This window comes from Hylobates moloch, unplaced genomic scaffold, assembly GCF_009828535.3.
Source record: "Hylobates moloch isolate HMO894 unplaced genomic scaffold, HMol_V3 SCAFFOLD_32, whole genome shotgun sequence".
NCBI lineage: Eukaryota > Metazoa > Chordata > Mammalia > Primates > Hylobatidae > Hylobates > Hylobates moloch.
In genome coordinates this window covers 1897247-1924059 of record NW_026652307.1, presented here as the reverse complement: position 1 = coordinate 1924059, position 26813 = coordinate 1897247, and the positions used below count along the sequence as shown (strand labels likewise).

General features: G+C 50.9%; 1 protein-coding gene across 3 annotated transcripts in view; it reads left to right on the top strand.

The window, feature by feature from the left end:
- LOC116463287 (phosphatase and actin regulator 3-like) overlaps positions 1-26813 on the top strand; it is a 271936-nt gene that overhangs the window by 21834 nt on the left and 223289 nt on the right. Inside the window, exon 1 of one of the 3 annotated variants that reach the window (XM_032146323.2) lies at positions 6408-7008. The exons of the other annotated variants lie outside the window; for them this stretch is intronic. Within the exon in view, the coding sequence (XP_032002214.1) occupies positions 6891-7008 (118 nt within the window). The 5' untranslated portion in view covers positions 6408-6890. Of the gene's footprint in view, positions 1-6407; positions 7009-26813 lie in introns of those variants that run through there. 3 annotated transcript variants of the gene reach the window in all.

The window sequence follows — 26813 nt, the reverse complement described above, 5'->3', positions numbered from 1 at the left end:
TACTGAGGGCTTCTGTGTGCTACGTCAAATGCCCAAACCCTGTAAGCTAGGTTCTCTTCTTCTCAAGTATACACCGAGGCTCAGCAGGGCCACACAGTCAGAAAATGTTGGGACCTGATCTTGTGCCTGGGTCTGTGGCTCCTGCCCTAGACAGCTTGAGTGGACTTGACCCCAAGGAAGGCTGGGCACATCTCCAGGAAGCCATGGGATGCTCACACCACATTTTTTCAGGGCGACTCTGGCTGCCAGTGCCCTTCAGGGCAGAGGCCGTGAATGGTGAAATCAGGGATTTGGTTCTAGAAGAGCTGGGTGTGTTGTTTTTAAAAAGCCTTGGTTGGCATTGCATTGAGCACCACTCTGGGTAGTCTATGGTCACAGCTGTAGGTAGAGAGTCCCTCAGGGATGTGGTCAAAGGTGCAGGAAGTGAAGTTCAAGGCTATGTCATCAAGCCAGGTCCAAGGACCAATCCCACCCGCCACTACTTCAGGTGTTGTTTTTCCAGGTGACCAGCAGAGGGCGCGGCTGCCCACCTGACGAACCTGGCCTCTGCCAGAGTGGTGGTTTTGCTTCATCTTTCCTTGGGTCCTGGAACTCCCACACTGGTGTTTTGCCTTCTTGTTTCTCTTTGGATGGTCCCCTATGAGTTTAGCCTGAGAGGGTGGCTTGAGCAGTTCTTCGTAAGCATTTGAAGTTTGCTGAATGAGTTATTTTTACATTAAGGGTGAACAAGAGTTCCCTGGAGTCCCAGAGAAGAACCCAGATTGTCCTGGGGGACTGAGGCAGCACAGACAGCGTGAGCCCCTCAGTCCCACAAAGCCTGGAGCCAACTTGGGCCGTGGGGAGGCTGAGCCTTCACTCCTGGAGCAGGGCAGTTGCCCGGCTAGGCTCCGCCATGCACATTCATTCATTTATTCATCAACAGATATTTATGTACTGGGAGACTACGACCTCCCAGGCACATTCCGTGCCTGTGGAGCTGACATTGCCACCATCCAGGTTCTTGGCCCATCAGCTCTCCAGGGCCCTAGGAAAGCAGTTGGTAGCATAAGAAAACTGCAGAATTGAGCTAACCGTCTAAGTGCCTGCAAGAAGTAGCCTCAGGCCAGTGGTTGGTTTCAATTTACAATCCCATTGCTACGCACTCTGGATGCCTTTAAAGTGTGTTTGGTTGGATTGGAAAGCCCTTCAGAAGTTGGGTTTAACCTGGAGCTGAAGCCCCACAGCGGGTTGGTCTCAGGAGAGCCACCACCACAGTTGGTTTAACACTTGCCCCTTGAGCCATGGAAAGGCCACGATGGAACCGTGACCATGCTCATCTGCAACCGGTATGAGCGTGTGCCCTTCCATTGCCTGCCCTGATCAAGTAGACGGTGCCTGTGAGTATCAAATGGTTGCTGAGCCAGGGCAGCAGACTCTTCCACATCACCCCAAAGGCTGCTTGTCAAACGGGGCTCCTCCTCTTTTCTGCCTCATCCCTCCCTGCTCTGATCCTCCCCACCCAGGAAATAGCATCACACCCACCCTGTTGTCAATATCAGCTTTGCTGGTTACCTCAATTCTACCCACCTCATAAATGGTTAACTAGAAAACAAAACAAAACAAAACAAAAAAACCCTGGAGGTATCCTTGGCTTCTCTCTCTAGTCTCCCATAGCTCATCCATTGCAAACCTGTGGGAGCCACCTTCAGAGGACACCGAGTCCAGCCTGCTGGGTGCCTCTGCCTATTCCTGCTGGGCCGAGCCGCTGCCACCACCCACCAGGATGATTTCCAGCCTCCTGGTCCATCCCGCTGCTTCCTCCCTTGCCCCACGTGTCCCTTCTCTAACAGCAGCCAGAAGGATGCTCTGGAGACCCACCACTGCCTCAGTGGCTTTCCACCATCCTTGGAACAAAATCAGGCTCTTCCTGAGTCCGTGAGATGGTGCATGGTCTGGGTCATCCCCTCTCTGTGGCTGCAGATCCTTGCTCTGGCCTCTTTGCAGAGACTCCAGGGCTCCATGCTGCTCCCACCTCGTGGTCTTTGCTCAGGCTCTTCCCTCTGCCCGGGGCACCCTTCCTCCCTTGCATGTCCAGTTGGCTTCCATTTGCCCGTGCACTTCCAGAGCATCGCTTCTTCAAACCAGGCTCCCTCCCTGCTCCAGATGAGGCATCCTGCACGCTGTACTCACTGAAATTAATTGATCCTTTGATTCATATTAGTCAATCTTGTCTTCTGTGCTAGACCTCAAGCTCCACAAAGCCAATGTGCAATCATGTCTCATTCATGGTGGTATTCCTGGCAAAGTGCCTGTTTGGGCACAGAATAGATGCTTAGGAAATATTGGGTAGTTGGATGCATCCATTGGTCTGTACCTGTTTTAAGAATGAGACCAACTTGGGAGGTGTGTAGGGTTGGAATTGGTCTTGGGGTACCATTCCTCACCACTCCCTAATGAGCGGGGGTACCTCATACATGCGCTGTGTGTTGGAGGCGGTCTGCCATCCCTGAGCCACCTTTGCAGTGATGTGCTCCCTGGCTGCCCCTGGGCAGAGGAAACCGCCTTTGCCTTTGCGGTTTTGTGAGTTTTGAAAAGGATTTGGGCAATTTGGACTGACTCTGTCCCATCTCTGTGTTCTTCAGGGAGCGGTGCTGGGTTATCGGAGCTGCCCTGAGTCAGGAAATGGCTTTGGATTTTCAGATCAAGGAGATCAAGGGGCAGAAGGGGGGTCCTTCGATGAGCTTCTATCTGATCTGGAATCTGGGTGGAGACAGGGAGGGTTTCAGTGTGATTATACCCACCAGGGCAAGAAGCGGAACCCAGTCCTCCAAATTCAAAGCTCAGCCTAGTGCCTCTATCTGCTTTTTTTTTTTTTTTTTAAAGAAAGCTTTATTGAAAGAATTTACATATCATTAAGTTCACGCATTTAAAGTATAAAATTCAGTGGTTTTTAGTATATTTACAGAGTTATAAAACCATCACCATAATCTAATTTTAGAACATTTGAACATTTCTAGAACTCAAAAAAGAAACTCTGTACCCATTAGCAGTCAGCCCCTCTCTTCCCCCACTCCCCATCCTCAGCGTCCACAGATCTGCTTTCTGATTTGATGGACATTGCATATAACTGGGTTCATGTGGCACGTGGCCTTCTGCCACTGGCTTCTTTTACTTGTGTAATGTTTTCCAGGTTCATCTGCACGTGATTGTGGCACGTATCAGTGTGTCCCTCCTTTTCATGGCTGCATATTGTCCTACAGTAAGAATGGACCACATTTTATTTACCCATTTATCAGTCTATGGACATTTAGGTTGTTCGTAATTTTTTGACCATTATGAAGCTTTCTTCATTCCAATAGGGTTTCTGCAATGGCCTTCCAAATCCACCCCTTGCCAGGGATCTTGTTGAGGAGGGACAGTTGGTGACTTTCACAAAAACCTCTTGTGGGCCCTCAAGGCTGGAAACCCTCCTCCAAACAGGTGCCTGTCACACACCTTGGGTACCAGATCCTTACAGGGCTCAAGCTGGTCATGGTCTGGAGATGACCGACTTTGAAGGCCAAAGTCTCTCCTGCAGGCAATTTACCCGGAGACCTTATTATTTTCTATTGATCAGTAGAGGTGGGATTGCTAACTTTTTTTAAATTTAAAACTATTTTTAGTATGGAACATCTCAAAGCCAAAGAATAATATAAGGAACAGCTCCAGCTCTACCTACCTTTAGCAAACCACAGTGCTTTGCTAAAATATATACTTCTAAGAAATAAAACTTGGTTGCATCTCATCTTCTGCTTCCCCACTCCATGTGGACTCCTGAGCTCAAATGCCAAGTCTTATCCTTTTATATGTTTTTAACCCTCATCCATACACAGTTTGGTGGAGCAGGTGAATGGGTGCTGCAGTGTAGACCATGTGAAGGGACCAGGGATAATTTTTGGTGGTACAGGGACAAGGCAGTAACATTGGCTTAGATAGAAAGTTCCTTCTGGTCTTCGTCTTTATGGTAACATTAAGGAGGATGTCTCTATTCGCTGCCTGCCTGGCTGAACTCCTCTCTCACCCTTGGACCCTTTTTAACCACACAGGAGACAGCTCAGGCCAAGAGTGGACTCAGGTATTGAGTTAGTGCTGTGGTCCCTCCCACCAATGCCAGCCAGCGAGGCTGTGCTCCATCAGTCCTATCGAAGGCTTCCTTTAACATGCATGTCGGCCCGGTGTGGAGGGGCACACCTGTACTCCCAAGTACTCGGAAGGCTGAGGTGGGAGGATTGTTTGAGCCCAGGAGTTTGAGGCTGTAGTGCACTATGACTGCCCCTGTGAATAGCCACTGCACTCCAGCCTGGACAACAGAGCAAAACTCTTTCAATAAAAAAAGAGAGAGAGAGAAAGAAAAGAAAAAATATGTTTAAGTGCAAAGAGTTGATTTAAAGACGGATCTTAAGGCAATGGAAGAATAGGTTTTAAATAGGGAAGGCTAAAAAACATAGGGATGGTTGGCAAATGACAGACAGCTGGAGACCTCTGGTGTGACCTTTCTCCTCTCCCCCACCTATAGCCAGTCTCTGGCCTCTATCCCTTCCTGCCTGTCCCCACCATCTCTGCACCTGCTACGGCTGGGTCAGCTGCAGGCTTCCTTCCAATGGAACTGAACTGTCTCAGGTGTTCACTCACCCAGACTTGGAAGGGGCCCAAGGCATGGCTGGGGGCAAGGATTCAGAAACCTTCCCATGGGGCCGGTACTCAGTGTGTCAGGACAGCCCCTGGGGACTTGGAGTGGGGGGTGTTGAAGACCCACTTGGAGAGACCCTGGGCCAAGAGCATTGGCTGTGGCCCAGCTCTTCCACGTGCTGGCTTGTGACCTGGGCAAGAGTGCTCACCTCTTGAAGTTGCCCTCATCTCAAAAGTAGAGACCACAGTAGCTCTCACCTACCAGGGCAGTTGTAGGAAGGAATGAGGTTCCCCTGCAAAATGCTCAGTCCAAGGCTGGCAGGCCACGTCCAGCCAGCACATTTTTATATGGATAAAACGTATCTATTCCTAGCAGTTTCCCACCAGTTTCCTCTTTGTTTCCTGATGTTAATTGCCAACTGTAATTAAATGATTATTTGGGCATCTTATTAGTGTGTTGGTGACCATTCTCGGCTTCACCCTCCCCCTTTCCCGGAAGACTCAAGGAGGTGGGGCGTCTCTGTGTTTGTGCACTGCTAGGTCCCTAATGCCTGGTGTGGTGCCTGGCACACACTCGACTCTGCACATATTCTGAATGAATGAATGAGTCCTTTCTTTAGAGGTGACTGATGCTGCTGAAATAACTGCTGCTAAGAGCCCAAAGCTCTGTATGGAGTGAACATCCACTTTATTCCCCCTCCCCACCACCACCCCGCTCAGTTATGTCCTTGGTGCTTAATCGGGATTTCGTCCACACTGCCTGCGCTCACACTGCACTCCCAGGCCCTGCTGTAGGTGCTAATCTGATGGGGGCAGCCTTAGGGAGGGCTCTGTCCCCAGCAGGAGGACCCTTGGTGAGCAACTCTCCCCACTTCCCCCCACCCCTTCCAGCACCTGCAAAGGGGACTCAGAGTGGGGCTGCCCCATGGGGTTGTTTGAGAAATTGAAATGGAGGTGTCCTCTCCCAGGTGTCTCTATGGCCCTTGAATCCTGATGTCTGTTGAAATGCCTCCTCCTCTGGGCACCTTCCAGGACCAGGCCAGGTGACACCACCATTCCGCCCCCGTCTCTGCCCCTTTCCTGGACTTTCTGCCTTCCCTGCCCTGGCTGGGGAAGCAGCAGCTGCCTGCCTGCGTTCACCCCACACCACCGCTGGGGTGGTGAGAATCGCTCCTTAGCACCCTGGAGGACACCTCTGTGAGTGGCAGCCCTGGGGGGTTTTGCCTCCCTTGCCTGGCCCCTCAGGTTCCTAAGGGCATCTGCGGAAAAGCCTCATTGGAAAGCGCCCGTGGCCTCTTCCCTCTCCCTCCCCGGCAGGGAGGAGGGTTCGGAGTGTCCGGTGCCCTAGCAGGCCCAGGCCAGGTGGTTGCGGGGAGGAAGCCTCAGGTCGCTCCCCTCCGGTGCCGGGGTGGGCGCGTCGGGACCCACTGGCCTCCCAGTCCCAGGAGAGGAAGGATCAGGGAAACCAGCTGTCTGCAGCTGCTGGGGAAATTAGGGGCCCTCAGGGTTCCCTTTCCTCCGGGAGGGGAGGAAGCAGGACTAGGAAGCTTTCTTGTTTCTAGAGCACGGCTTGGGAGGGTGGGCGGCTCCTAACCCAGGGTCCAGCCCCGCCTCCCCAACCCCTGCGCGCGGTCCAGGTATGTGCGACCCCTCCTAGTGGCCACGCGCCTTCTCACGCCCCTCTCCCGTGACGTCATGCTCCTCTCGCGCGGCATGATGGGAGAATCCTAATGTTTTCCAACAGATGCTCCAAGAACAGCTTTCAGATTAAAGCAATTGCAAGAGCAAAGATTCTTCCTTTTCCCTTTTTTCCTGGGGGGTGGGGGGGGGGGTGGGGGGAGGGAGCGCCCCCAGACATTCCAGGACATCACCCCCTGCCCCAAGCACGCAATAAACACTGACAAGAAAAAGTTTTTATTTCCTGGTTCAACTTTTTTTTTTTTTTCCTGGAATATAGACTGAAGAATGGGAATAAACACGAATAAATAACAAAGCGAGGCCGCGCACGCCGGGATGCGCCTGGCTGCAGCCGGCGAGGCTATTGTCTCCCCGCCCTGAAGCCAGCCCCGGCCCGGGCGTCTTTCTCCAGCTCTTTTCCTTTCCCGGCCTTTTTTTTTTTTTTTTTTTTAATTTTCTTTTTTAAAAAGACGTCCCCTCCAGCCCCCTCGCCGGTGACCTTGGCCACCTCGGATGCTCTGATTCCACGCAGCTCGCTCTAACTTGCCCCCGCGCCGGCCGGGCCCATGGCCGCGTCGGAGGACGGGAGCGGCTGCCTCGTGTCGCGGGGCCGCTCGCAGAGTGACCCCAGCGTCCTCACCGACTCCTCGGCCACCTCCTCCGCGGACGCCGGGGAGAACCCAGGTAACGGGCTGGGCGGGGGCCGCGGGCGGGGTCGGGGAGGCCCGAGGCAGGTGGTGCTGGGAGCAGGACCCCGCGCGGCTCCGCGCCCCGCCTGCATTCGGGGAGCCGCGGCAGGAACCGGCGCTCGGCCCCGCGGTTCCTATCCCCAGTCTCGCATGGCTGGGGCGCCTCGGAGCCCTTTGTCCATAAAAGAGCTGATTTCCTGGGTAGAGCCAGGCCCCGCAGCTTCCCCTCCTCTCCGGCTGGTGAGCTCTGCCGTCCCCTCGAAGGGGGCTTCCCTTCCTCGGGTGCTTACCGGCTGGGGGAAGAGAGGCAGACCCGTGGCCGCCTCCGCCCAGCGCCGGTTCTGGGCCCTTCCCTCCCTCCCCACGGCCGGGCCCCAGCTCCGGACGTCCCCGCTTGGGCATCCGCTCCTGGAGGGCAGCGCTCCGCAGCTGAGGCCACCGCGCTGAGGGCTTCCACCGGGCGCCTGACTCCAGCGGGGCCTGGCGCACCTGGGCGCGCTAGCCCCCCGGACAGGTGTGCTGGGCAGAGCCGCCGGCAGGGAGAGGAAGGGCGTGCGCCAGGACAGAGCCCGGTTTCGTGACAGTGTGTGGACTCTGTCCACTCTTCCACCCCCATGGCAGCGTTGATTGTTTAGGTGATAAACCGGTCACAAAGGCGTCTATAGGGCTTGATTGATTACTTTCCAGAGAGGAAGAAAGGCCTAATAAAGCAGGAGGAGGGGTGGGCTGTGTGCGCCTGTCACCATGGAGACGCAGGAAGCAAAGTGATCATTAAAACCTCTCTCCACCAGAAGGCAATTTTCACTTCACAGGGAGAAGTCTGGGCTTCTGAAATGTAGGGTTCAAAAAAAGAATCAAAGCTGGTGTTTTGGTATCAAGCCACAGGACTCAGTTTTGTATCTTAGAGAAGCACAATTGCTTCGTAGATTCTGTTTTGATAACAAGTTGCTTTGCCTGCCTTTGAAGACTTATTCTCTCTAAATGCAACGACCCCAAATGGGGACTCGATCATGTTAAATGGTGGGCATCAAAGTGAAGAGAATCCCTGGGGCCCGGGTGAAGGCTGGCTTTGTGGGGAGGGATTCCTTTACTGGAACACATCAGAGCTTCCCGGTGAACTGCCTAGAGGACCCATTACAGGCAGCTGTGTGGGCACTGGAGCCCCCCCCCCTCTCCCCCCCCCATTTGAAAATTTAAACAATAAACCCGGGCAAGTATTGGAAGATTTCTTTGTTAAGACTATTGACACTGTGTCACTTGATCAAACTAAGGTACCTGCCTGAATAAATCTCTGACTTTTCTTTATCTGGGAGGGCAGGTTAATTTCCTTAGAGTTTCAAGCAGAGGCTGCCATGGCAGACCCTTAAGGCTTTAATTAATCCTTTTACTAGGAATGGGGGATTCAGCCTTCAGCACTCCATGATGGATTGCCTTTCTCTGGGTTGGAGAGGCGCATCCACAACTGTTCCAATCATGGAAGTTGAGTGGCTCCTCATGAGAATCCTTCTCAGCTCCCTTTGTCTCCCTGGCAGTAAAAGGAAGCAAACTTGAAATGGAAATTATGGAGGACTTGGCTTTTTGGCTGTCTGTAAGTTTATGCCTCTGTGGGTGGGAGCGGAGGGTTGGGCAGGTGGTGCCGGTCCATGAGAGAAGGAGGAGGAAGGGCTGGGATGTCTGTGATTAAGTTATGCGTGGGAGGGCACAGGCTTGAGCTCTCCTCTGGTGCAACTGGTCTAAATGGGACCCAGGTAACAGGTGTCAGAGGTGAAAAGTCTAAAATATGTGCAATTCTGAGCAGTAGAACCTTACTAAAAAGCACCAAGCAATTAAGTATTTATGGATTGTGTGAAGCAGATTGTGTTTCTGTTCTGGCAGAAAGAGAATCAGAATCATCAAGTTGGAAGGAACTTGGGAACTTGGTGGAGGAAGGGCGGGCTCAGGGAGTATTTTCTGTAAGCACCTTGCTTGGCTGGCCTGGTGTGTGCCTGCATACCTCTTTTGATGGTGGACTCACTTCTTCCTGATGTAGTGCATGCTTGTCTTTGGGCAGATCTGTTTAAGAATTCTTTTTCCAATGGTTCCAAAGGGTCTGGTATCCATCATTCCTGATGGGATCTTCTCCTGCTGCATGTTACTCAGGGCTTTCAGACAGCCTGGAGTTTTAGGTATTGAAACCACCTCACTCGCTTTTTGAAAAGTCTAGGCCCTTCACCTGCTCTTCCTAGATGGCCTCCCTTATTTGTCCACCTGCTGCTCTAATGTGAGACTCCTGAAAATTGAACCTGAAGCTCCAGCTGTGGAATAACCTCACACAGAGTAAAGAAGCAGAGCTGTCTCCTCCCATCTAAATTCTATAATTTAATGAAAGAGTCCAAGGTTGCGTTCACGTTTTCCCCTGCAAAGGCATTTTTAATGTATCAGTATTCCCTTTGCAAAGACTCGAAGCATTCTTCGAAAGGTGAGCTATGTTTTGACACCTCTTTCTCCCATTCTCCAGAGGTTACCCCTGCTGGGAATTGAGGGGCATCCTTTGGACTTTTCCTAATGTTTTATATACTTGTGTTGCTTGGAAAATGGCATACGGGAATGTGCTGCACTCATGGCTCTTCCATGAGTGGTTCTGCCCCACACTGGGTCTCGGAGATCTTGCCTCATTGCAATATCCATCTCCCTTTCCCTTTTAACACCCACACAGGATGCCAAGAAACATATTTTTCAGTTTAGCCATTGGATATTTGTATTGTTTCCAGTTTTTACCCACTACAGACAACACAGCTGTAATTACCTGGGCACAAACTGCCTTGTACTCACCTGAGAATTTCCTCTAGGGTGTGTGTTTGCGGCTCTTGGGATGTTGAGGCCACAGGGGACCCACATATTTTATTTTAATGATATTGCACCCTCCTAGAAAATGTATGAATTCACACTTTCCGTAATCTATGAGAGTGCCCTTTCTCCAAACCCTTGCCAACACCTGAGATCATCAATCTATTTTTCTCTAGCAGGAAGGGTGACAAATGGTTTCTTCTTGTGTTAATTTGCAGTTCCCGGATTGCTAGTGAGCATGAGTGTCTTTTTGTGGCCTTATTCGTGCATTAAATCTCCCGTGGCCAGGTCTGTGGCCATGGACTGTGTGGCGGGGATGAAATATTTCCCCTAGGCCTGACCTTCCGGCCACTCTCACCACTGCTTCGTTAATGGGCCCGTCTGCATCTACACAATGTGCCTCTCTATAAATCCGCACTCTACACCCGTGAGTATGGTTAGGTGTTCTTCCAAAATAGAAATTTAATCAAAGGTAAGGAAGCATCCCCTGATCTTTCCTCCTTCGAAGGAGCTAATGATCACAAGGGGTTTTGCTTCCTTTTCTTCCATCTGCTCTCAGGTTCTGGGACTAGGCTTCTGCCCCCTCCACATCCTGGGGCCAGCCCTGGCATCGGCCCCAGCACGATGGTGGCCTCCTTCTTGTCAGGTCCCAGGCTGCCTCCTGGGCCTTCCTCAACATGATCCCGTCACTGCTCCTCACCAGCCATCCCTTGTCCCTTGGCTGTCGCTGCCTTGCTCTGTCCTGGCTCCATGACTCTCCAGCTCCTTTCTCCAACTCTCTGGCTCTCAGCTCCAGACCTTTGTGTTCTGCCTGGTCCTTCCAGTCCTTCAGACCTGTGCCCCACCCCAGTGAACTCTGATCTCATTTCTGATTTGCTCCTGGCACTCTTCAACACCTAGGGTTCTTGTCAGTTTCATTCTCTGTGAACTGTCCCTTCTAGACTGGGAGCCTCTTTAGGACAGGGAGCTTGACCGTCACCCGAAGTGCTGCACCCCTGAGCTCAGCACAGAACTCAGATGCAGGAGACTTTCAGTAAGCATTTGTAGGACGAATGTGCACAAGCCCCAGGCGCTGGTGTCTCAACCTATGTGGCGGTGCCTGGCCAGGCAACTGGCCACTCCTGCCAGCTGGATGGGGCCAGAGAATGCTTGGAGGGTGAGCAAAGAGGAGCCAGCAGCTGCGTCCTTCTGCAGGGCCGGGCCGGGTCCAGGTCTGCTTTACTGCCTGGAGAGAGAGATCCTCTCAGAGCATCCTCTCCTATCGTGAGCTACAGACAGATGCACAGACACATTCCCCAGGCCTTGGGCTCAGGGCAACCCATGCTGGCCTCTTCCTCTTTCATGCCGCTCTGCCAGCAGACGGATGTGGGCTTGTGCTGATGGCCACTTCCTTCATCACCTGTGCACCCTCATCACCCACACACCGTCAACACCAGGCTCTGTTCTTGACACCTCCCTCTCCCACGGTCACAGGTCTGCCAGACACGGGCCTCCTGGAGCCCACCTCACTTGTTTCAGGTCTCCCACCCCCACCCTTACCCCCACCCGGGTTTAGCTCCTACCTTCCCTTTCCTGGACAACCTCAACGCTGAGCCTTGGTTCTCTTCCTCTTACCGGTTTTCCTGCAGGACAGGAAGTTTCCAAAATGCAAATCTGGTCTAGTCTCTCCTTTGCCTCAAACCCTCTAATGCTGCCCCCTGCCTGGGCGTGGGAGAGGGCGGAGGCAAGAGCCTCTTTTGTCTGTACGGTGGCTCTTTCTAGCTTCCTTCCTCGAATGTTCTCTTATTCTGGAGTCCTGGGTTCTGAGGATCTCCCTCTGGCCCCTTGTAGAGTGTCTACATGGCTTAATTAGTAGTAGAACTATGCAGTAATTACCTTGTCAGCTTCTTTAGGGTTATTAAAAACATAAAAGCTAGATGCTTAAAAAATACTGAGTTTAAGAACTCAGAGTTTTTTTCTGATTATGAAAGCATTGCCTGTTCATTGTAGAAAATGGATGCTTTAAAATTCCTTTTCCTAGCTGGGCATGGTGGTCACACCTGTAATCCCAGCAGTTTGAGAGGCCTAGGTGGGCAGATTGCTTGAGCCCAGGAGTTTGAGACCAGCCTAGGCAACATAGTGAAACCCTGTCTCTATAAAAAATACAAAAAGTTAGCTGGTTGTGGTGGTGTGCTCATGTAGTCCCAGCTACTTGGGGGGCTGAGTCGGGAGGATCGCTTGAGCTGGGGAAGCAGAGGTTGCACGGAGCTGACATCATGCCTCTGCATTCCAGCCTGGGTGACAGAGGTAGACCCTGTCTCCAAAGAAACAAAATTCCTGTTCTCTGCCCCCCCTCGCCCTAACACCACACAGAAGCCAGTGACAATGGACCCCTTTGTCTTTAGGACCTGCCAGGTACCAGGCGAAGCTGTCAGCATTAGAAAGACAGACATGAGGAAGTCAGGCCCAGGGGCACCCTCCAGCCTCACCTGCCTGCCTCATGGTCACAGGAGCCTGTTTTCAGTACCTCACTTGGTACTCCTGGAGATGATCTCATCTGTTTATTAGACAAACTTGTTTATGGTCTGTCCAATACAGTAGCCACTAGCTACATGTGGCAATTTGAATCTAAATAAAATAAAATAAGATTCTGTTTCCTCAGTTGTAGCCACATCTCAAGTGTGCGGAAGCCCCATGCATCTGTGGCTGCCATACTGGATAGTGCAGATCTAGAACATTCCATCCATGCAGACAGCTTTGTTGGACAGTGCTGCTTGGATTATAAGCTCCCTGAGGGCAGGGCCTTGCCTGTTGTCTTCTTGGCTGTGTCACCAGTGCCAGCACTGTGCTAACACCTGGTAGCTCCCCAATGAATGCTGATGGAATGGATGTGCCAGAGTGATTGGTGTGGTCTTGACCTCTCCTGCAGGAAGGGACCCTCAGCCTCCCTAGTCTCATCATCTCATCCTCTGAAAGGGAGGGTACCGAGCAGAGATAATTTCCTATCCACACAGGACTCATTTATTTCAATTCAGTGAGCTTTCCCAGAGAACCCGCAATGCAGCACACCTGGCCCTTGCCAGAAGGGCCTCTTTGGACAAGAGAACGATGAGATGCAAAGAGATTCTTTCCCTGGAGCTAAATAAATGTGTCCAAGTCCTGGCTCAGCCATGGACAAGCTGTGTGACTTTGGGCAAGTCACTTTACCTCTCTGAATCTCAGTTTCCTTTCATGTAAAATGGTGGGCATTGTTGTCCTTAAGTTCAGAGTGAGTGAGGATAACTGAGCTGTTGTCTCTAACAATAAGTAAATTTTGAGACGCAGCTTTAGGAGGCAGGCACCTCCCCAGACATTCTCCAATCCCTTTGCGGTAATTCCATCTTGTGTTAACAAAGTCATGGCGGCCGTGACCACGGTGATGTATACAGCAGGGAGCGGGAGGAAGAGCAGCCTGCAGGTCGACCCCAGCCCTTCTCTGTGCCTGGCTGAGCTGGTCAGCCTCTCTGAGTTCTGTGAAATGTGAGTAAGAGCAGGGCTGATCTGGCTAGGGGCCAGGCAGGAGTCATGGGACCGTGTCCCTCACTGACGCAGAACAGCTTCAGGCACCAGGGCCATTCTCAGTGAACGGTGGAGGAAAGGGGAGGAGGAGGAGGATGTGGTTCCTGCTCTGATTCTGGATTTTGAGCCCCTGGCTCTAAAAGGCTCCTCCCCTACACTTTCCCACTCTCACCTTTTGTGGAGGCTGTGCCTCCCCTACCCCTGCCTCCCTCTCCAGCCCCAGGTCCACCCAGCCTCGGATGCTGTTCCTCGGCTCCCTTCCTGGCTCCCCAGCTCGTGACTGGAAATCTCCTAGAGTCCCCCCACCTTCACAAGTTATTCCCTCTGGTCTGGTAATTTTGGGATAGCACACTGGTTGTCTTGAAATGGGATTTGAATGTGTATTTTGCGGGGATTGTTGTACTCTGATGAGTTTGTTTCCTTTGCAAGTGTATCTCCAGGGAAGGTGATTTTTAGGGGAGGGTGTCTATCTGGAATGACACAGGTGAGCCTTGTTAATGCTAGTCCCGTGGCATGGCCAAAGCATGCTGGAGGGGACAGTGTAGATAGTGGGTGTGTCCTGGGCCCTCCCCAGAGCTTTAGCCAGGGCAGCATATATGGGAGGATATGAAATGTCACAGGAACAGAGGCAAAAAGAAAAACTTTGAAAAATACAAGTATATTAGTTTGAGACCTTTTCTTATTGAATTTGAGAGCTGGGTTCTATTCCATGCACTAGAAAACTCTTTAACACAGGCCACCAAACTGCAGTGTCTGCAGGGCCAGGACTTCCGCTGTGGGAGGGTCAGGGTGCGTGCCTGCTGGGGCGGAGCTGCTTCTTGCCACATGGAAATGTGGGCCTAGGTTGTTGAGACCATCTTTTTTTTTTTTTTTTTTTCCGAGACAGTGTCTCACTCTGTTGCCTAGGCTGGAGTGCAGTGGCACCATCTCGGCTCACTGCAACCTCTGCCTGCCTGGTTCAAGCAATTCTCCTGCCTCAGCCTCCCCAGTGGCTGGGACTACAGGTGTGCGCCACCACGCCCAACTAATTTTTTCTGCATTTAGTAGAGATGGGGATTCACCATGCTGACCAGGTTGGTCTTGAACTCTTGACCTCGTGATCTGCCCACTTCGACCTCCCAAAGTGCTGGGATTACAGGCGTAAGCCACCGCGCCTGGCTGACCATCCTGTTTTAAGAGTGACACTGGGAATCTAGATTTTTATATGAGATGTTGTGTTAGGTTTTTGTGTTGCTATAAAGAAATACCTGAGACTGGGTAATTTATAAAGAAAAGAGGTTCAATTGGCTCACGGTTCTGCGGGCTGTGCGGGAAGCGTGGTGCCAGCATCTGCTCCCGGTCAGGCCTCAGGAGGCTTCCAATTATGGCAGAAGGCAAAGGGGGAGCCGGCACATCACACAGTGAGAGTGGAAGCAAGAGAGGGACGAAGAAGGGAGGTGCCAGGCTTTTTTAAACAACCAGATCTTTTATGAACTGTCAGAACAAGAACTCCCTCAGCACCAAGCCATTCATGAGGAATCCGCCCCCATGATTCAAACACCTCCCACCCAACCCCACCTCCAGCATTAGGGATTCCATTTCAACATGAGATTTGGAGGGGACAGTTATTCAAACCCTTTCAGATGTGATTTTTAAATATTGGCAAGTTTATCTATTAGGGATTGGGTTGACTTTATGTAACAGAAAACCTAAATAACACTGGCTTAAAGAAGATAAAGGTTTTCCTTCCACCGGAAGTCCAGACAGCATGATGGCGTCCCTGTCGTAGGGTGGGATGTTCAGTGAATTTCATACCGAATTATGGTTGCAACATGGTTGCTTCACCTCCAGCAACAAGTACATTTTCTAGGCAGGACAAAGAGGATAGGGAGAGGCACAGGGGCGTCCACCTGCCGAGTCTGACATTGCCTTCTTGGGAGCCCTGCCCAGTGACACCCACTTATACCTCCTTGGCCTGAGGGCATCAGATGGCTACCCCCAGCTGCCAGGGAGCCTGGGAAGTGTAGCTTTTTCTTTTTGTTTGTTTATTTGCTTAAGATAGGTGTATTGCTATCTGAACCTGCTACCCCTAACAAGAGCAGGTTCAGAGGAAGGGGAGGGTGTGAATGACTATCAGGTAGTGAACTACAGTCTCTGCCATATCAACTTTATAAAAGCACCATGTGACCAAAATAAAACATGTCTGGGAGCTGCATGTGGCCTGTAGTTGCCCTTTCAAACCTCAGATAGAAAGAATCTCATGGGAAGACTGAAGCAGTTTTTATGTTTTGTGCCATTATTAAGAAACTAAAGGTTGGACTAAGATACGTGATCCAAGCCTAAACATTATGTCCATTCAAATTTTATTTAACAATATCCAGGGAACAAGATAGGCAGGGTCACTGGTCTTCATAGAGCCAATCATCCGGTGAGTGATCAACGGCTGGAGTGAAAATGTGCTTATTGTCAACTCTTGTTATAAAAGGAGCCATCATACTTCCTTTTATTGAATATTCCTCTAAACCCTTGAGGTAGGGCCAGAAAGCTAGTGAGGCTGATTAACCGGCCCATGGTCACCTTTATATAAAAGGGTAGCTTAAAGAGGATCTTGAATCCAAGTGAGTCTGAGGCCCGGCCCATCCCTATCTGCACCACCCAGCTTCTGCCTCCCTCATCCTGCACCTCACTGGAAAGCGGTCCTCTGTCCTTTACATGGAATACATATGTGTGTTTCACCCCCATTCCTGGCTCCAGCCATCTAGCTGACAGATGTATACATACCTGTAGTCACAAAAGCACACAGAGGCAGATGTACTCTTTCATTTCCCAGTTCATTTAACCAGAATGGCCACTGGGACAAGGTTTATTTATTCAAAGTCGGGCAAGGCGATGGCAGAGAATCAGCTGTCTGCAGAGTTGTTGAAGGTCCCGTCTTTAATGGGCTGGGGCTCGTGTTCCTGTTTGTTAAAGCAAGTCGGTTGGATGGGTAGCTTGGCAACACACCTTATCTAATGGTCACGACATCTGTAGACTTTGACGTTGATTAGTTGGCAGCCACAAAATGGATCTGCCCTGCACTGAAAACGGGAGCTGTGGCTATACGACTTAAGAAGTGTGTTTATTTTACATACTATGCTCCTGTTTGTAATACAACCCTTTTAAAAAGTCCTCATTGGTCTTGCAATACTCTCCCTAATGAGTTGTATTGTTATGGCATTACTTTTTGGTTCAATTATCTCTTGAAAGTTTGTATCCATATATAGAAAAAATTGTTGCCTTATTGTAATCACTAGCTCTGGAGTTTCAATGAAGTCAGGAAGATACGCCAAAAATGATCTTTCTGCTTCCCTTTGGCAGGAAAGCATTGTCTTAGGCAGCGTTACTCCTGGGGTGACTCTGCATTTCTTGAGTCACATGAGTCAAGTGGTTACTGACTTTGGCACATTTATTGGCCAGGTTTTTTGTGCAAAGCTTCTGAGATCTGATGACGTCTACGGTGTCACGATTGTCTTGTCACCTGTTTTTCGGGGATCTGCCTGGCCCCTACCCCACATTCTTTATTTTCCTGTTATTCTCTCTATATAACCAGAGATACAGGTTTTCCATCGAGAGGGGGCCTATAGAAGTGTTCTTTCCAATCAAGCTGATTTACATAAAAAAGAACATGACTTAGAAATAGTAATAATAATGGGCCGGGCGCAGTGGCTCACGCTTGTAATCCCAGCACTTTGGGAGGCTGAGGCGGGCGGATCACGAGGTCAGGAGATCGAGACCACGGTGAAACCCCGTCTCTACTAAAAATACGAAAAAATTAGCCGGGCGTGGTGGCGGGCGCCTGTAGTCCCAGCTACTCGGAGAGGCTGAGGCAGGAGAATGGCGTGAACCCGGGAGGCGGAGCTTGCAGTGAGCCGAGATTGCGCCACTGCACTCCAGCCTGGGTGACAGAGCGAGACTCCGTCTCAAAAAAAAAAAGAACTAGTAAGAATGTAGTGGTGGTAATACACAGAAATATGCGAAGAAACCATGAAGGTAGCGCTTGGAAGACACAGGCATGCCAAAAACCACAAAGCTGGTGTACAGGTTTCAGTGAAATGGGGAAATGCTGTTATAAATTTTCATCTTGGTCTTGTGGCCTGGCCATGATTACTTACCTACTTGCTGACGCATTAAGCGCTACAGCGTGCATGGAGCATGGTGTGAGGGTGATGCAAAGAGGCGTCGTACATCCGGGAAGCTCATGGTTTGGCTAGGGGCATACCATTTTGACAAGTAAAATGACAGGACACATATGTAATAAGTGCCAGGCCTCTCAAACTTGTCCCTTTCTGTGCTGTATCACATTCATTCTCTGCCAGGTGTCACAGGCTTCTGCAAAAGCAATCTCCAGAACTCAGTGGCCCTACAGCGTTGAGGTTTGAGTCCGTGGGTTTCTGAAGTTTGGCAGGGTCGAAGGTCCAGGCTGGCTCTTCTCCATGCGTCTCTTATCCTTCTTGAACCTGTGGTCTAAACCAGCCATGTTAGTCTTGTGTAGTGGTGAAGATACATGGGACCTCTTAGGGCCTAGGCTGGAAACCTTCACTTATGCTGATTCTGTTAGCCTATTGGCCAACTTCAGATCAAAGGGAGGGAAATACACTTGACCCCTTTGGTTGAGGGAGCAGGAAAGTCATATGTAGATACAGGAGAGGTGGAGAATTGGGGCCAGTCTTGTAATCCACACATTAGGCTTATTTCCCTATGTAGTCTGTGTGCTCCTGGAGTCAGAATCACCTTGGAATCTCCTGTCACCTCTGATAGGGTGATGCCTTGACATTGGATGCCAACAGACAAGGTCTGTGGGGTGCTTGCAGATATGTGGTCTCTGGTGTCAGACTGCCTGGGTTCACTGTGCGGCTTTGGTAGATCTACGTAGCATCACTGATCCACAGTTTTCCCATCTGCAGAATGAGGATTACTTTACTTATATTAATACCCCCTTAGATGAGCAGTCATGATGCTGAGATGAGATGAATTCTGTAAAGCGTTTAGCACAGTTCCTGGGACACAGGAAGATCCTGGTCACCATGAGCTAGCATTCGCCGCCTCCTATCACTGTGGAGAAGCTTTCACCAAAGGCCATATCTTGGTGGATGAGAGCAGGAGGCTCTGATCTGGTGCAGTTTTGAGGCTCCCAGATGCCCTCGTCTCCCTTTGGGCCTCAAGATGCAGGAGGGAGGGTTTTCCTGGCCTGAGCTGCTGGGTGAAATCAGGCATCCCTCTAGAACTTCCCCCCCTCACCCTGTACTGCCCTGGAGCTGGTTCAGGAGTCTGCTGGCATGCACCAGGAAGCTCCTCTCAAGGCATTGCCCCTGATTTCCTAGTAGGTGAACTGGCTTGAGGCAGTCAGAATGCTGAGTTGGGTAAAAGACCCAGGGTCAAAGCTGAGTCTCATTCCGGCTGTGGCCACGCTGAGCTGACCACGAGCCCCTTGGCTCCTTAGGGTTGCCTTTGGGCGCAGGAAGGAACCTGCACGTGGACACTGAGCTAAGGGAGCACGAGCTGTTTGCTTTGGTTAGTTCTTTCCCCTAATCCTTGCAAGTAGCTGGTTCTGCTTTGATGTGAAATAACAAAAGATTTAGGGAAAGTTTATAATTTAGCTCATTTTTTTTTTAATGGGAAGGGTGAGTTTTGGAGCACATTTAATACCATGCCATGTGGGGTAAGCTCAGAGCATTGCCTGTGCTCTCACTCACCTGGGCTGGCTTTCCCCGCTTGCTTCCCCGTTGGGAGTCTAATACAGCCTGTCTTTTCCTTAAGATCATTACTTCAAACAGTGTTGACATTTTAATGTGATTATTTTCCTGTAATATTTTTCCAGCCCTTTTCCACTTGGGGAGTATATTTGTATCCTTTTTCTTTAGGGATTTGTGTTGTTCCAGCTCCATCCTGGGCTGTAGAATAGAGCTATGCTCATAGCAGGTGCATGGTAAACATTGATTGACTCTTGGGTACATGATAGTGACGCCTAGCACCTCTCCTCATACCTATTCCCATGTTCCCGTAAAAAAATTAAAATCGAGGGGGAAAAACCCAAAACAACAACAATAAACAGAGTTCCATGATGGCTTCAGGTTAAATAGTCTCACCCTGTTGGAAATTCCTGGAGCAAGCCAGTGGGCAGGAGCCCGGCTGTGAGTTCTCAGGAATATGCATCACTCAAAGTGAGCCCACACATTTGTTAATAATTGGTCTCTATGTGGTGTTAAAAAATTAACTAATAACAATTTATTCCAGAGGATATTAGCGTAGAGCAGCTATTTTCTTATAGGAAAAGAGGGGTTCCAGTCATTTTTTTTTTCTGTTTTGTTGAACTGATGTTTGCATCTTGCCTGGTGAAATCTTTAGCAAGGAGGAGGTGGAAGTTGTTCACTTTAGCACCCAGGGGCTCAGCTAACATTTCGCGGGGCTGACGTTCTGGTGTCTGTGCTAGGTGCGGAAGGGGAATTAAGCGGCTTCTGTCCACAGTTGAGAGCCTGAGTAGAAAAAAGAGTCATAGCTCATGGTACGTGTCATTTCTCCCTTCATCCCTCCTTCCGTCTCTCCCTCTGTCCTTCTTCTTTCTCCTTCCCCTCCAGCAAATTTAGTGCCTATGATAATGTCAGGGGTGAGGCTGGGCTTGGGGAATAGCACAGCAAACAAACCTGTTGCCTCATCCTCATGGGTAGATAGTCCGGTGGGTGATGGGCTTAGATCCCATCAGCTCACAGGCGAATGCCCCATCCAGCTGTGGGGAGGCCACCCTGGAGCCCTGCGGTCTTGTAGAGGGGTTGGCATGTCTGCGGATCTGAGGGAAGGGTCCAGGGGAGGTCACTTGAGTTAGAGCCAAAAGTGGCTTGGAATTAACTAGCCCAGCAGGGAAGGGAAAGGTATGCTAGGCCGAGAGATTGGTAGTGCAAAGGCCAGGTGGTGGGGGCAGCTTCGGCTGGAGCCAGAGGCAAGAGAGAAGCAGGAGTATGGCGGGATGGGGCTGCAGGGGAGCTGGGAGCCAGACGGTTGGGGCCTCCTGGACTGGGGAGGAACTTGTCTGCCATGAAGGAACCATGGGATGTCTGAAGAGAGGGGTGTGAGTGTGTGCGTGTGTGAGTGTGTGTGACAGAGACAAAGAGTGTGATTGGGCACATTTCCAAGCCATCACTCTGGCTGGCCACCCCGGGTGGAAATGGGTCCCAGGAAGGCAACAGAGTGAGACCAGGGAAGAGGGTGTGGCAGCCACAGATGGTGGAGCCTGGGCTGGAGTTTGCAGAGCTCATTCAGAAAAGGGGCTGGGACTCCATTGCCCGGAGGAAGATCTGTGCAGGAGAGGAGGCTCAATCTCAGCTTGGAAGGGAAGGGCAGGAGAGGGAAGGGAAGGGTATGTGCCATGAGGCACCTACGTGGTGTCTGGGCACCCCATGGTGCAACCAAAGGCTCCAACCAGGACCCTCATGCAGGAGCCCTGAAGGCTGTGCGAGAGGTGCTGTCTCACCCTGAGCAGGGCTGAGAGCCTGGACCTGTTTATAGAGAGTCTGGGGTAGTGCAGGATACTTGGAGAGATTGCCTGGGGTGCCCTAGGATGGACTGTGTTTTCTTCTTTATACATGAGAAGCTGGAAAATGGGAGTTGGACGTGGATTCCTTGGGCAGTTTTTTTTCCTGGCACGATGGAGCAGGGATGCTGGCAGGGGTGGATGTTCACTACCTCCTGTGTGCTTCTCCTACTGTGAGCAAATGTGGAAGGGAGAATTCCTTTATGAAGACCCTCCATGACCCATATCCTGTATAGCCCCCTCCCCTGAGTGTGGCAGGGACCAGCGACTGTGACAGGTTTTGCCTCCATGCCTAGGCTATGTTATATGCACAGGAGACTTTAAGAAAGTATAAGCCTTCGTGGCCCTGCCCTAATCAGGGAAGCCTTAAAGGGGACAAAGTTCTTCCTGGAGATTGAGACTGGAAGCACAGGATGGAAGCGGGGGATGCTGGTTTGAAGATGGAGGGGACTATGTGGCAGGGAATGAGAGTGACCTCTAGGAGCTGAGAGTGGCCCCTGCTGATGGTCAACAGAGAGATAGGGATCTTAGTCCCATAGCTGCAGGGATCTGACTCTTGCCAACAGCCTGAGTGAGCACGGAAGTAGAGTCTCCCCTTGAGGGAAGATGAGAAGGCACCCCACTGACACACCGATTTCAGCCTTTCGGACCCTGAGCAGATGAGAAGGCACCTGGGCTGACACACTGATTTCAGCCTTTGAGACCCCAAGCAGAGGACCCAGTCCTGCCATGTCCTGACTTCTGACTTACGGAACTATGAGCTATTAAGTGGGTGTTATTTGAAGCCAGTAAGCTTATGGTTTTGTGTTATGCAGCAATAGAAAACTAATACGGGGAGGGAAGTTTATTGCTTCCACATTACAGGGGAAAGCCTCAGGATCAGAGAGGTGAAGGGATCGTCCTGGTCACCTGGCTACCCTGACGGAGCTGAGACGCAAAGCTGTGTGGCCAGACTCTGGTGCTCCTGCTCTGTGCTACCTCAGTTTCCTGATCTGTGACATGGTCTGGTCATGGCATTGTCCTGAGGCCGCAGGAGGAGTGGTTCTGGAGGCTGTGCCGGCTGTGAAAGTATCAGGGCCCTTGTGACCATTGTCACCCTCCCTGTTGGCACACAGGACCTGGAGGGGTGCCCCTCCGAGGCCCTCCCTGGCTCCTCACACTCACCCTAACCCCGGTGTGTTTCCATGGTTACTTGGTGGCTTTACTAGTGTGACTCTCAGGCTGGCCCCATATCCACTCCTTTTTATGTGTATTTCTAATTTCCTTTAGAACATTTTTAAACTTTTCACTTTGAAACATTTTAGACATCTAAAAATGTCACAAAATGGTAAAAAATAACTCCTGCGTACCTTTCACCTATATTCCCCAAATAACATCCCACTTAAGTACAGTAAGTCATCAAAAAGAAGAAATTAGCTTTGGTACAATACAATGAACTCATCTACCGACCTTATCTGAATTGAGTCCATTTTTCTGCTAACATGCTTTTCTATCCTGGGATCCACCCAGGATCCCACGTGGCATCCGGCCAGCATGTCTCCTTAGCGTTCGCCAATGTGGGACAGTTCCTTAGTGTCTTCATAGCCTGATGCCTTTGAAGAGTACTTTCAGTTATTTTGTAGACTGTCCCTAAATGAGGGGTTGTCTGATGTTTCCTTCTTATTAAATCGAGTATATGCGTTTTTGGCACAAATCCCCCAGAAGTGATGTCGTGGAGATCCCTAGGTCAGTTGTACCAATCCTGGTGATGTTGACTGTGCTTGCTCAGCCAGGTGTCTCTGCTCTAAAGTTAATACTTTCTTCCTCTTTGTAATTCGTCAGCGTTTTGTGGGAAACCTTGAGACTGTCAGACATCGTTTCTCATCACACCTTTTCCCACCCTGGGAATCTTTGCCTGCCAGTTATCACCATGGTGCGTGTTCAGGGGTGGCTCTCTTTCCGTCATCTCTCTTAAATGTATTAGTGAGTTCCATTACTCACTAATAAAGGAAAGCTTCCCCCATGCTCTCGTGTATTTATTCACCTGTTTACTTACACTAGTGTGGACGCCTGCATGTATGTTTATCCTGTGGAGTAGAGTCCACTGCTGTCATCTTCTTGTTGCTGGAACTGTCCCAGACGTGGCCACTGGGAGCTCCTTTGAGTCGGTGTCTGTGCCAGTGGAGTGCTCCCATCATTGTCTGAGCTCTTTCTTGCTTTCTGGCAGCATAAGACGCTCCAGGCCCCCAGGGCCTCGCCTCTGCTGAGGTGCTTGCTGTGCAGAATTTGGGAGGGTGCTCTCAGGGGCTGTGGGCTCCCACGCCTGCTTCCGCCTCATCCTCGCAGACCCCTGAGCAGGTAGGTTATTTGTAGGTGAGCACCCCAGTGCATATAGACTGATGTAGCCAGGTTCCCCAGGGAGCAGGTGGCAGAGTTGGGGCTTGCCCAGACTCCTGCTCTTGCCCTGTGGAAGGACCTATGAGTCAGACCCCACACAGGGATTAGGTGGGGCCATGCTGGGCAGCCCATGTCAGCCTGGCACATCTTGGCGACTGTCCACAGTGTCAGGGCTGGGAGCATGGTCTTGGCACATGTAACATGCCCCGTTTCTCTCTTTCTTCTGGGGTTCAGGCATATTTCTGGTCCATGATAAGATCTTTGCCACCTTCCTGTCTTTCTTTTTTTTTTTTATTATTATTATACTTTAGGTTTTAGGGTACATGTGCACAATGTGCAGGTTTGTTACATATGTATCCATGTGCCATGTTGATTTCCTGCCCCCATTAACACTTTGTCCTCACGGGTGGCCCAGAACCCTTTGTAGATTTCCCATGGTGGCCTTTCCCAAGTAGGCACTGGCTGGCAGTAGCAGTCTAGCCTTCCTGCCTGCCTCAGTGGCCTTCCCTGCAGGAGCTGTACACAGGTGACAGGGAGAACAGGCCACCGGCCCCTGGAGAGGTGTCGGGGGCACGGTGGGCCATGTCTACCACATACTGTGTGCCAAGCTGGAAAAGAGTTTGGGGGTACAGAGGACAAAGGAAGAGAGGTCACCTCTACAGAATCACATGGCACTTAGTTTGTCTTTCCTCTTCCCTACCCACTCCCCTCCTTTCTTCCCAGAGAGAAGAGGCAGCTCCTGGGAGAAGGCACAGCCTCTGAGACTCACAAGCAGATCTTTTAAGGTCAACTTTGCCATCTGTCTTTTAGGCAATAACCTTCACTATAGCTTTTTCTGCTTATTTTTGTCAAAAGTCATTGGGAGAATGAGTCATTGCGTGTGTATGCATGTGTGTTTGTGCATGTGTATGTGTGTGTGTATGTGCATGTACAAGTGTGTGTGTGTTTGTGTGTACAGGTGTGCACGTGCGGGTACTTCCCCTGATTTTTTTGTGACATAACTTGCCCTCATTTTTTTGAAAGGCTGAAAGGGACTCAGCGTCAGGGCCATGGTGCATCCCCCCTGCAGGGAGCTGGAGCTGGGTGCCTGGAAGCTGGCCTTTGGGTCAGGCTTCAGCCTCACCCCTACTGACTGTGCCTGGCCAACCTCTGTCAGTGCCTTCATCAGACCATGCTTTGGGGTCCTCCTCTATAAACTGGGGGCAATGCTAGTTCCTCCTCCTGGGATGGGTATGAGTTCCAGATGAGGCACGTGACCTTTGCAGGATTTTGACATTACAGTAACGTAACTGTAATTTACCTACTGGTAAATGTTCCGTTCATGTCAGTTAGTAGAATAGAAAGTGCTGGCCCTGCTGACACAGCAGCCATCTCCTGGTTTGCGATGGACACTGTCTCAGGAGGAGGCTGCCGTGTGCCTGCTGCAAGGGGTGCTCCCTGTTTGCAAGGGAGGCCCAGAGATTGCCCCAGCACCTCGCTGCACACAGAGAGGCCATGTGTGTCTCTTGAGGGAGACCAGGGGTTAGAGATGTTTCGGGGCCTGAACCGGGCACCAGCTCCCGTCTGTCCATCTGTCCTGGGCTACTGGGGGAGCTGGCTCTGGCCAGGACTGATGATTGCTGGCACCCACCAGGAGATGTACATCCTGCTTGAAAGCTGTAACTGCTATCCAGAGTGTCTGGGCTTATCCTGTTGGAGCAAAACCCCTGGGCTAATATGTAATCCCATTGTGAAATGTATTTCGAGGAGGGCTTCTACAAGGATTCTAATTTTAGAGCAGCTTTGACCAAAAAATAAATAAATAAATAAAACCCAAATCTTCAGCAAACACTCAGAACCATCGTTCCTGTATGATGTATAGCTTTCAAAACACTCCCCCACCCCTTGGAAATATAGGCAGGGAAGGGAAAATAAATGTTTTTTGTGGGAGGCAGGAGCATTATTGAAAAAAACTCAACAGGCTTTTTAAAACTGGAAAAGTAGAACATGCGCATGTTGAAAAATTCCAGGGCGGCTGGAGACAGGATGGGGTGGGGCAGGTATGTCGGCGCTGCATGGATCAGGCTTGGTCCAGCCCGTGTTATGACCTGCCAGCTGTCTGCTTTTCCTCTTTGGCCTCAGTTTCCTCATCTATAAAATGGGAATTACAGTATTGTCCGCACCATGCAGCTGTTGTGGGGGTTAAATGATATGATCTGTCACATTCCTATTACATGTATGTATTCAACAAACATCGACTGTCTTTTTCATTAGTGAAAACCAGGTCTCTCTGGCTGTGCACCCGTCTCTCGTCCTGAGACAGCTGCTGGTGGCTTTCTTGTGTACGCTGTCAGGAAATTTCTATGCATTCTCTTCTTCTTCGTTTGTTTGTAATATGAAGGGAAACATATGCTAGCCCCTGTTCTGTGCCTGGCTTTTTCCTCTTAAAACTGCATCTGTGGGATATAGAGACGAAGTTCGAAGGATACGTGGGAATGGACCAGATGAAAGTGGGGTGGGGATGGTGACCACTGTCCCTGGCAGAGGAACAGCGGATGTGGTGGCCCTGCGGTGGGAGGGGCACTGTGTGAGCATGGGCTGAACGGCTGGTGCGTGGGGATGGGGAGGTGGCTTGGGCCTGCCACGCGGAACAGGGAAGACCAGGTTGAGGGTTTTTGTCTGTATCCTATGGAATGATGGAGAGCTGCCGACACTTATGGAGCAGAGGGTGACCCACCGATCTGGGACTCGGAAAGGTCACCCCACTTCTGCTTTGGCGCCCATGGGTGTTGTGTAGAGGGGGTGTCCTGTTTTGGTTTCCCAAGAGGGGAAGTGGACCCGCTGGCAGGAGAAGTGGGGGAGAGTGGATGGGAGCTGCTGGTGTGTCGCCTCTCGATTTGGAGGGTGGGGACGTAAGAGTGGGAAATGGCTGGGGCAGTGTCTCTAGAGGGTGGCTTTCTTCGATGTGAGCCTGGAAGTTGGTGAAAATTGCCCCTCTTTTGGTGCTGTCATGGGTGTTTGGATATTTTGATCCCCAGGTCATCTTTCAAGCCAAGTACAGCATGCACCAACCCCTATGTGGCTGCATCCCACAGCCCCTGATCCACTGGTGGACTGCTCCACACCTGCTCCCTGTTGGGATCTCTGTCCTCCTGGGTGAACTTCTAGAGCAGGAGTCTCAAGCTTTAGGGTATATGAGACTCGCCTGGGGTCTTATCTATGCAGCATGCTGGGTCCCTTCCCAGAGTTCCTGACTTGACGCATCTGCCATGAAGCCAGCATGAACATGCATTTCTAGCAAGATCTTAGGTGCTGCTGATGCTGCTGATCTGAGGACACCCTGCTCTGGAGACTAGAAACGTCTCTGGCCTGGTCTCCCTCCCACGCTGCTCCTGTGTAGCCTGCAGGAGACACCTCCTGGCAGCCTGGCGTGCAGGCTGGTCCAGCGCAGTCGCCTCAGTCCCTACCAGGTGGTCTGTGGCACCTTGAGTGCCATTCTCTGGGCCTATCCAAGGAATGTATTCCAGGGTCTGGAGCTG